Source organism: Diabrotica virgifera, chromosome 2 (genome assembly GCF_917563875.1).
Source record: "Diabrotica virgifera virgifera chromosome 2, PGI_DIABVI_V3a".
Taxonomy (NCBI): domain Eukaryota; kingdom Metazoa; phylum Arthropoda; class Insecta; order Coleoptera; family Chrysomelidae; genus Diabrotica; species Diabrotica virgifera.
In genome coordinates, this window is record NC_065444.1 from 169,138,374 (window position 1) to 169,150,403 (window position 12,030).

Below are 12,030 nucleotides of genomic sequence, written 5' to 3' on the forward strand. Positions count from 1 at the left end.
AAAAATAGATTTATTCTATGCTAAATGCCCTGGTGTATTAGCCGTTTCTTAATGAGAACATTATACCTTCCAATATTACCCCAGGCTGTGGGTTAAAAAACGTGATATAATTCAGGAATTTTTGAAACCTATCAGGTGTTGTAAAGGACGATGCCAGGAATAACTTCTACTAAAATGTGACCAGAAATATTGTGAGCTTTTTTATTTATTGCGATTTTCATTTGTTAAATTTGTAATTTTTAAAGATTTTTAATTTTGCAGCTTAGGATATTGATTCTAGAGAAAAACTTTTTAATAGAAAGTTGTAGTAAATTAAAAAACCTACAATTTGAGCTATGCCAAGTTTAATTTCGTTAATACGTTATTGGAAAACAGCCTGCGAAAGGTCCAAAATGGCCGTTTTTTACAATTGCGTTATTTATTGTACAAATATTTTTTTTTATTTTTTAAAGCTTTAAAATGAAGATCTTTTAATTCCAAACATAAAAAAATTGTAAGGCCGGATTAACGAATTTGTTGCTTAGATATTATAAATTGATTATCCCAAGAGGTCAAATGTCGAAGGCTATAACTTTTTGAAAAAAAAATCATAGAGAGTTGGTAAAACATCCAATCACCTTCTAAAGAGTCATGTTTTAATATTCTGATGTAAATAAATGCGTATAAAATTTTTAAACCTCTAATTTTTGGGCTTGAAAATAAGGGGGCAAATATCGTTATAAACATTTAGAGCTAAAGCGGCCCTGTACATCCTATGAGTTTCTAACTTACAGATTATTGTTGCTGAAGACGAAACGAAGATTTATAAAAAAATAAAAAATTTCTACGACCAACTGAAGTCGAGCTAAATGTTGGGTTTGAAAATAAGGGGGCAAATTTCGTTAAAAACATTTAGAGCTGAAGCGGCCCTTTACATCCTATGAGTTTCTAACTTACAGATTATTGTTGCTGAAGACGAAACGAAGATTTATAAAAAAATAAAAATTTTCTACAACCAACTGAAACCGAGATAATTGTTTCTTTTTTCTTAAATCGTATCGCATTTATTTATAAAAATTAAGAAATTATTTTACAGTCATTGACTAAAGAAAGACTTATTTTATCTTAAAATAAAAATTATTATAAAATATAGTTACATTTAATTATTAAAAATTATTTTTAAAATCGGTGCTTTTGCGAGCGGCCGAATTTTGCAAACCGCCCGGCTCGCTTCAAATCCGCGCGCTCGGAAAATTTTTACGTAACTTGTATTAAATTTTGACTCAAAACAATTTAATAATATTACCATTATAATATAGTCTATTTACCACTGTATTTGTTTTTCTTGATAAACTTTTATATGTGAAATCTCATTTCTGAAGAAATAATAACCCGTGTTGAGCTGCCCCCCCCCACTTGCAAAAATTAAAAAACAAATAGCCCTGATTTATGAGCTATTTATGAGCTCTCATATTCCGCAAACTAAAAATTTTGAGCTCGTTCCACTGAGCAGGAATTTAATACCCTAGTGGGGGGGGCTGAGTCAGCCCCCACCACTACTTAAAAATAGGAATATTGAATCGGTTTTTGCGGCAGAATTACGAGCTATTTATGAGCTCTTGAAATTATATACTTTCGATTTTTGAGCTCATCCCCTTCACCCCCAAACAACCCTTTAATTGATTTTACTTAAGAGAAAGATGCTGAGAAAACTTAAAATATATCGTATTGCGGATATAATTCATATAGCTTATATACTCTAAGAATAAACTATTAAATCAAGAGCATTTCGATTATTGAGCTACAACCCCTTCGCAAGAAAACCACCCTATCTTCCCGGCTTAAGAGAAAGTTGTACTTAAAATGCATTAAACTAATTATTTGGCGACTACATATCATTTAATAATTTATAACCTTCCAAATTACGCGCATTTAGATCAGTAAATTGCAATTTATTTTGTATAGTGCAGTCACTGAAGGTAAAAATCAACGATTACCTTCAATTTCGGTGAACCTTCATCGATTTTCACGAAAATTGGTCAGTAGTTAGAGGATACGTCAAGAAACAAAGGTGACATGGTACCACCTTGCGCCTTTACCCTGAGGGTGGATACCGCCCCTTCTCGGGGGTGAAAATGATTTTATAAAAAATAAATGCACAAATCAATAAAAGAACAAATTAAAAGCAAAATTTATTATATAAAGTTAATAAAATAAGTCAATACTTTTTAAGTTATTAAAGATCAAAGATTTTAATTATTTGTGAAAAAATGCATGTTTGAAGAGGTTTTTTGTAAATCACTGAAAAACTTTAAGTTTTTACAAAAAAGTTAATAGTAGTTTAATTCGTATAGCTTATATTCTAAGAATAAACTCTTAAATCACGCGTCTTTCGATTATAGAGCTACAACCCCTTCGCAAGAAAACGACCCCATATTCCCGGCTTAAGAGAGAGAGTTGTTCTTAAAATAATTTAAATTAATTATTTGGCGATTACATATCGTTTAATAATTTATGAGCTTGCAAAATATACGCATCTCAATTATTGAATTGCCATTTTCTTTCTATAGTGCAGTCACTGAAGGTAAAAATCAACTATTACCTTCGATTTCGGTAAATCGCCATTTATTTTCACGAATTGACAATAAGAACTTGGGGTTTTAGCCTGGGGTATATGTCACCCCTTCTCGGGAGTGAAAATTACTTTATTAAAAATAACCCCACAAATCGAGAGAGTGACAAATTGTAAGCAAAATTTGTTATATAATGTGATTAAAGTAAATCAATACTTTTTGAGTTATTAAAGATCAAATATTTTAATTTTTGGAAAGAAAATGCATGCTTTAGAGCGATTTTTCATAAATGACTCAAAAACTGTAAGTTTTTACAAAAAAGTTTTCATCACTAAAATTGAAGCTAATAAAAAATATAATAAATTGCTTACTTGAAAAACCCTTTAATGTTAATTTAAAGTAAGTTATTGGTAATTAAATGTATATTTTTTCCGCGACTGTTCAAATCTAAGGGTTCAAGCTTAAATAACGGGAAAGAGATGCATTTTATAACACTTAGGTACTAAATACTTGTCAAAGTACTTAGAAATACCTATGAAAAATAAGATCCAGAAAAAGTTGAGAGTATCAAAATCCGCTCACCAATTTTCGTGAAAATGAATGGAGATTTACCGAAATCGAAGGTCATAGTTGATTTTTACCTTCAGTGACTGCACTATAGAAAGAAAATGACAATTCAATAATTGAGATGCGTATATTTTGCGAGCTCATAAATTATTAAACAATATATAGTCGACAAATAATTAATTTAAATTATTTTAAGTACAACCCTTTCTTAAGCCGGGAATATGGGATGGTTTTCTTGCGAAGGGGTTGTAGTTCAATAATCGAAAGGCGCGTGATTTTAGAGTTTATTCTTAGAATATAAGCTATACGAATTAAACTACTATTAACTTTTTTGTAAAAACTTACAGTTTTTCAGTGATTTACAAAAAACCTCTTCAAAACATGCATTTTTTTCACAAATAATTAAAATCTTTGATCTTTAATAACTTAAAAAGTATTTACTTATTTTATTAACTTTATATAATAAATTTTGCTTTTAATTTGTTCTTTTATTGATTTGTGCAGTTATTTTTTATAAAATAATTTTCACCCCCGAGAAGGGGCGGTATACACCCTCAGGGTAAAGGCGCAAGGTGGTACCATGTCACCTTTGTTTCTTGACGTATCATCTAACCACTGACCAATTTTCGTGAAAATCGATGAAGGTTCACCGAAATTGAAGGTAATCGTTGATTTTTACCTTCAGTGACTGCACTATACAAAATAAATTGCAATTTACTGATCTAAATGCGCGTAATTTGGAAGGTTATAAATTATTAAATGATATGTAGTCGCCAAATAATTAGTTTAACGCATTTTAAGTACAACTTTCTCTTAAGCCGGGAAGATAGGGTGGTTTTCTGGCGAAGGGGTTGTAGCTCAATAATCGAAATGCTCTTGATTTAATAGTTTATTCTTAGAGTATACAAGCTATAGGAATTATATTCGCAATACGATATATTTTAAGTTTTCTCAGCATCTTTCTCTTAAGTTAAATCAATTAAAGGGTTGTTTGGGGGTGAAGGGGATGAGCTCAAAAATCGAAACTATATAATTTCAAGAGCTCATAAATAGCTCGTAATTCTGCCGCAAAAACCGATTCAATATTCCTATTTTTAAGTAGTGGGGGGGGGGGCTGACTCAGCCCCCCCCCACTAGGGTATTAAATTCCTGCTCAGTGGAACGAGCTCAAAATTTTTAGTTTGCGGAATATGAGAGCTCATAAATAGCTCATAAATCAGGGCTATTTGTTTTTTAATTTTTGCAAGTGGGGGGGGCCAGCTCAACACGGGTGAAATAATATTACAAAAATGATACATATATATGAAATATATTTTTAATTTTTTCATTGTTATATAAATATAATAATAATAATGTTACTTCTTATTATACAATATAAAACTTTTTCTTCTTGTAGTGACTATCCGTTTTGGATGTTGGCGACCATCATGGCAATTTGGCAAACCCCATTTGGAAACTGGGAACCAGGAAGGCGAAGGATTACTTTGCTAGAAAATTTACGTACGTCGTTCAACACAACAACAAACTACAAATCTTTTTAGAGCAGCAGTACCGATTTAGTGTGCAAGTACAGATTGCCATGATGGTCACCAACATCCAAAACGGATAGTCACTACAAGAAGAAAAAGTTTTATATTGTATAATAAGAAGTAACATTATTATTATTATTATATTTATATAACAATGAAAAAATTAAAAATATAGTTATATATTTCATATATACTTATGTATCATTTTTGTAATATTATTTCTTCAGAAATGAGATTTCACATATAAAAGTTTATCAAGAAAAACAAATACAGTGGTAAATACACTGTATATTATAATGGTAATATTATTAAATTGTTTTCGGTCAAAATTTAATACAAGTTAAATTTTCCCAGCGAGCGGATTTGAAGCGAGCCGGGCGATTTGCAAAATTCGGCCGCTCGCAAAAGCACCGATTTTAAAAATAATTTTTAATAATTAAATGTAACTATATTTTATAATATTTTTTATCTTAAGATAATGTAAGTCTTTCTTTAGTCAATGACTGTAAAATAATTTCTTAATTGTTATAAATAAAGGCACTACGATTTAAGAAAAAAGAAACAATTATCTCGGCTTCAGTTGGTTGTAGAAATTTTTTATTTTTTTATAAATCTTTGTTTCGTCTTCAGTAACACTAATCTGTAAGTTAGAACTCATAGGATGTATAGGGCCGCTTCAGCTCTAAATGTTTATAACGAAATTTGCCCCTTATTTTCAAACCCAAAAATTAGAGGTTTAAAAATGTTTTACGCATTTATTTACATCAGAATATGAAAACATGTCTCTTTAGAAGGAGATTGGATGTTTCACCAACTCTCTATGATTTTTTTTCAAAAAGTTATAGCCTTCGACATTTGACCTCTTGGGATAATCAATTTATAATATCTAAGCAACAAATTCGTTAATCCGGCCTTACAATTTTTTTTATCTTTGGAATTGAAAGATCTTCATTTTAAAGCTTTAAAATGTAAAAAAAAATGTTTGTACAATAAAAAACGCAATTGTAAAAAACGGCCATTTTGGACCTTTCGCAGGCTGTTTTGCAATAACTAATAAACGAAATTAAACTTATTATAGCTGAAATTGTAGGTTTTTTAATTTACTACAACTTTCTATCAAAAAGTTTTTCTCTAGAATCAATATCCTAAGCTGAAAAATTAAAAATCTTTAAAAATTGCAAATTTAACAAATGAAAATCGCAATAAATAAAAAAGCTCACAATATTTTTGGTCACATTTTAGTAGAAGTTATTCGTGGCATCGTCCTTTACAACACCTGATAGGTTTCAAAAATTCCTGAATTATATCCTGAAATCGACCTATTTTTCACCCACAGCCTGGAGTAGGTATATTAAGACACATTATGCAAGTCAGGAACCCTAAAAAAAATTTCTGCTTCGCCGCTGAATCATTTAAGATAAAATATTACTCACGCATAGCATAATTATTATAAGCGTGTATATTTGTTGATATATTGTAACATACAATTAAATAAAAATATCACCTTTTTCAGATTTTAGCTTATAAACTACAGAAGCAGGCAACGTAACGTGCATCGCAGTGAATGAGTGAATCGACGATTCAGGGCCGCGTGTGATAGAAAAGTCGACACTCACTGACTGCTAACAAAACAAAAATAGCTAACCGGAAAAGTTTAGTAGATAAACAAACAAAATGAGAACCGACAATGTTCAAGTTATAGTTGGGAATATTATCCATTGCAGTGATCAATTTAATGTGCAATTGATTGATAATGGATTCATTATCATCGCAGGTTCTAAGGTAAGTAATTTTGTAATCAATTTTGTACGTGAATTTTATTTTCTCACCGGCCTCCTGAAATCAATATTATGTCAAATCGCCGCGAGGAGGGTATCCCATAGTCGGCGCTACAGGTGTGTGTATGTACATGGGACCCAATTTTATATGTCACTTTTTTTTATAGTTCTTTTTTAAAACTTTATAGGTACCACAAAATAGATCATGAATTGTTTATTTGACGTTTTGCTTTCGAGATAGAAAGGTATTTTCAAAATATGGGTATAAAATTACAATGTGAAAGAGCAAATAAAGAGTTTATTAAGCTCACAGATTTTGGAACACTGTTATGTTGTTCTGGTTTTAATTTTTTAAGTATCTATGTATTCGGATTAAATCATTGGTACTAATGTGCAGACTATATAATTCCTGAATTTTAATAATTAGATATTTACTTTTTTTATTTTGAAATTTTTAATGTTTGAACTAATTAGAAAACTATTGATTATTAATTCACTACCACCTATATATGGATGCCTCAGAAGCCAATCGGTGTAAGTCAATAACTGTTTGAAATGAGATAATAAGATGTTTGTGAAAATAATTGCAGAACAATGAAGAGCCATTCAAAATAAATAAAACGTCCTTATTGATCATAGGATAAGGGGTCTAGGAAAGTTGGTCGACAACACTTCGTCGACGGAATATTAGTCGACAACATTTGGTCGACAAACAGTTGGTCGAATGCACAATTCATCGAATGTGCAAGTCGTCGACGAACATTTTGTTCGAATGGATTTTTCGTTGACAAACTGTTATTTATCTTTAGGATAAAGGGATTAATGGTGACAAACCACGGATTATTGGTTTTTATTTTGTGGAATATTGTATTATACATTTATTTATTTTTTGGGGTTTTGTTAATTTTTTTTTCTAAATCTTAATTATTTTTAAATTTAATGAAAAAATTGGCTGCGGTGGGAGAGTAAACAGCAAATATAAACCGATATTTTAATTAGTGATGTTGTACCGTTCTTCTTTTTGGTGTCGGCGCATTTGCGAACGAAGCATTTCCGGAGAATTGATACTTATCAACATTTTAGACTACAGCAGAAAATTGAAACAAAATCTTAAAAAAAAAATAAAAATCAATAATCCTTCATGTCTCACCATTATTCCCTTTGGGTCTTTGTCGACGAAAAATCCATTCGATCAAATGTTCGTCGACGAATTGTACATTCGATGAATTGTGCATTCAACCAACTGTTTGTCGACCAAATGTTGTCGACTAATTTTCCGTCGACGAAGTGTTCTCGACCAACTTTCCGACACCGTAGGATAAGTAGGTATTTCATAAAAACAAACAAGAACATTATATAATAACTATTTGTCGTTGATGTAATTTTTGGTGTTACATCTCATAAGTCATTTTTAGGGAGAACTTAACTTACACCGTTTGACTTCTGAAGCATCGGTATATACATATCTACTGTTTAATTTTTGATTAGATATAAGACACTGAAGGAAGCGCTAAAATAGGCAACATTGCTGTATACTATAATTGTATTTCAATTGTTCAATATGTTCAAAATTGATCTACTCGATCCGATATAGTCCTGTCGCCAGGGGGAGTACAACGGCCTCCTATATTTAAATGGGCTTACTTAAGTTTTTTTATGTATTTTGACCCGTAGAACACGAATTTTTTGGGTAACAATTGATCCGGATGTCGATAAGATTGTTATAAACAAAGAACTTGAGGAATTACATAACAGCGATTTTTCGCAAAACAAAACATTTTTTTTTGTATTTTTTGGATCATAAGATCTAAGCAAAAAATGGTTATACAAGTTTTTTTCATACGATTTTTACAAAGTGAAAGGCAGATATCGAGCACTGAATTTAATTTAATCTTGCCAAAGTATACTTTCGCTTCCTGAAGCATCTTCAGTAGCATCTGAGATAGGTAAAGGAAAAACGCCATTGTAAAGCAAAAAAAAAGTTAGAAACTTCGACAAAAAATCGAAGATGATGTGATAAAAAAGTTCAATAACGTTTCAGACTTACTTCGTCAATAAAATGAAGGTATCCTCGAATGTCTAAAATCATAATAAATGGCATTCGAGGATACCTTCATTTTATTGACGAAGTAATCTAAAACGTTATTGAACTTTTTTATCACATCATGTTCGATTTTTTGTCGAAGTTTCTAACTTTTCTTGCTTTACAATGGCGTTTTTTCTTTACTTATTTCAGATGCCCTTGAAGATGCTCTATGAAGCCAAAGTATACTTGGGCAAGATTAAATTAAATTCAATGCTCGATATCTGTCTTTCACTTTGTAAAATTCATATATTTGAGCATTCAATAATTTCCTATTTTCATAGGATGCATAGTTTTCGGGATAAACGCAGTTGAACTTTCAAAATATCGAAAAATTGCAATATTTTGAACTTGAATAACTTTTGATTAAAAAAATAAAATAGCAATTCTGCTTACCGCATTTGAAAGTTCAAGTTAAATTATACCGATTTTGAATATTTGCATTGCTAAAAATTAATTTTTTTATTGTCAAACAAAGCTATAAACAAATAGTGTTTCCCGTGCCCAACGCATGCGTTTTAACGCATGCTACGTAGAAATAGCCTGTTTGTAGGCGAGCCTACTCGTTCGATTTTAAATGACACATTCATAGAAAACATCACTCAAGCACTATGTGTTTATAGCTTTGTTTGGTATAAAATCGGTAAAACCGGTATAATTTAACTTTCAAATGCGGTAAGCAGAATTACTATTTTATTTTTTAATCAAAAGTTATAGGTCTGGATCCCGCATAAGAAAAAAAAAGTTGATTAACAGCAAGATAAAAATTTGTTAATAGCTTGACGGTGTCTAGTCGGACAAACTTTGATATATGGGAACACTGGAACAGGGGAAGTTTTAATGGTGGAACAGGTTAAAAATTTGGAACGTCAGACTACGAAAACGTCAGATGTATTTTGTCGGACAGAACATCCAATTGATTTGTAGGCCTTTCATTAAACTCTCATGCAAAAATCAGACTGGTGTCTATCACCAACTGGGCATTTTAATGAGTGGAACACGAAGAACATGTCAAATGACAGGAATCATGTTGGTTAGTAATAGCAGTCCGATTTTTGCATGAGAGTTTAATGAAAGGGTAACAAATCAATTGGAAGTTCTGTCGGACAAAATACATCTGACGTTTCCGTAGTCTGACGTTCCAACTTTTTAACCTGTTCCACAATTAAAACTTCCCCTGTTCCAGTGTTCCAATATATCAAAGTTTGTCCGACTAGATACCCTTAAGCTATTAACAAAGTTTCAGCTTGCTATTAATAAACTTTTTTTTTTGGTACGCGGGATAATAAACTTTTTTGTGGTACGCGGAATCCAGACCTACGATTAGGGTTCGAAAATTGCAATTTTTCGATTTTCTGAAAGTTCAACCGCGTTTATCTCGACAACTATGCATCCTACGAAAAAACTTTTAAGAACATTTTTTGCTTAGAATGATCAAAAAAATGTTTTGTTTTGCGAAAAATCGCTGTTATGTAATTCCTCAAGTTCTTTGTTTATAACAATCTTATCGACATCCGGATCAACTGTTACCCAAAAAATTCGTGTTCTACGGGTCAAAATACATAAAAAACTTGTGTAAGTCCATCTGAATAAAGGAGGCCGTTGTACCCCCCCCCTTGGCGACAGGAATAACAGTAAGAGTATGTTATTAAAATCAGTTTATTAATTTTTCTCTTTTCTCGATCATTAGTTTTTATTGCATAGGATATAAATTATTGTAATCACTGAATACATAGTAAAAAAAATAATCCCATTAATTAAATTAATGCATAATTTAAGTGCTTATGCAAATAACGATTGTCCAAGAATATTCATAAATTAAACGAAATAGCCATCTCTATTTTGCAGGTGATATTGATACTACACGCCGCGTACCGTCAGAAAACTAATACAACTAATACACTTGCTAATGTTAACGTCTCCTGCATAGCGGTGTTGCCATTTATCGGGTGTATATCTAATTTAAATCTAAACAGTCTGTATTTAGGGGAACTTATAATATACCGAGTGTGCCAAAAGAAGTGGGACGGTCAAATATTTCGCGAAATTTACATGGGATCGAAAAACGGAAAAAACATGTTATATTTTTCAAAAATCTATCTGATTTGCAGTAACTGATTTATTACAGAATGTATAAATATGCTATACTTAATAAAAATATTAGATACTAAGTTAATTTTTAGTTTAACCTTTTTAAAGTCATTTTATTTGAGCGAAAAGGAGGGGGCTCTAACGGTGGAGCCGCTCTTGCTGTTTTAATAGATGTATTTGTAAATATATTGTCTCAAAATTAATAGCCATAGAATACATATACATATCATGTATTTATTAATAAATAAAAATAATATAAAAGTAAATATAAATAAATGAGTAAGTACATCAGAAATATACAATTAATAGTCACATCATTTAAGTATGTATTTCTAAATGATCAATGTTCTATTCTCATAAATCTTGTTAAAAAATAAATAGAAGAAATAATGCTTTTAATTTGATTTGTACATATTTGTCAGCCAATAATCATAATTGGATCCCTGTCCTTGAATGTTATAATAAGCAGTTTACTGAACAAAATACTGGTAAATCCACGTCTACTATCACTATTTACCAAAAACACTTCATAATATTTATTGTCTGAATACCAGTGTTAACATTCAAAATGTTTTCTCAAAACTTTGTTTTTTTATTTTAATCTTCAGGTGATATTATGTTACTGTCGTTATCTATATTATGACTAGTAATTAAAAACAGATGAAAGGATTTTTAAATTCCTGTACATTTAATCTTATTACAAATACGCCGTTCTTTGCCCCTAATATTTATTAATATCTACATATTTATTAAATATAATATAATATAGTAGATTTCCTACATGTTTGTTTTGTTATTAGCATTGGTTTGGAAATTTCCTACATGTGTTTTGTCTGGTGCGAAACAGATAATTTTTAACATTTTCTGTCCACTGCTTTGTTTTATCATTTTCTGTTTCAACATCAACAGGATGAATGTTAATTTAATCAATCGCTCTGTCACTTATTATAGTACGTTCTCTAACGGTAAAATATAGCAAAACCTGTAAATTTTAAAGAAGCACTTGGATTAACGTGAAATTTGGGATAAGCATAGCTAATCAAAAAAAGCATCTTAACAAAATTTGCCTTACAGGAAAAAAAATCCAAAATATCCAGAAAAGCAAAACCTATACATTTTTTTACTCTTTGTGATTTTTGTATCACTAATAAAGTTATTTTGAAAAAAAGTATTTTTTTTCAGAATTAAAAATTAAAGAAAAAATACTTTACAGCCAATTTAAAAAAAAATAAGCTCTTTGAACCCACAAAACTTACAGATCATATAAATAATACATAAGTTAAGTAACTTGTAAAGCGGTAACGATTAATTTGATTTAAGATGCTAAACAGGGGGTGATTTACCCAAGTTTTTTTAACAAAAAAAAGGGACCAACTTAATTTTGACCCTACTTTGCTTAATTTTGATGCTAGAAACATTTTTAAAAGACA

At 30.6% G+C, this 12,030-nt stretch overlaps 1 protein-coding gene across 1 annotated transcript in view; it reads left to right on the top strand.

Annotated features, from left to right (window-relative positions):
- The window catches only part of LOC126879706 (guanine deaminase), a 181,473-nt gene that overhangs the window by 65,063 nt on the left and 104,380 nt on the right, over positions 1-12,030 (top strand). Inside the window, exon 2 of the mRNA XM_050642891.1 lies at positions 6,162-6,430. Coding sequence (XP_050498848.1) covers positions 6,323-6,430 — 108 coding nt within the window. The 5' untranslated portion in view covers positions 6,162-6,322. The remainder of the gene's footprint in view (positions 1-6,161; positions 6,431-12,030) is intronic.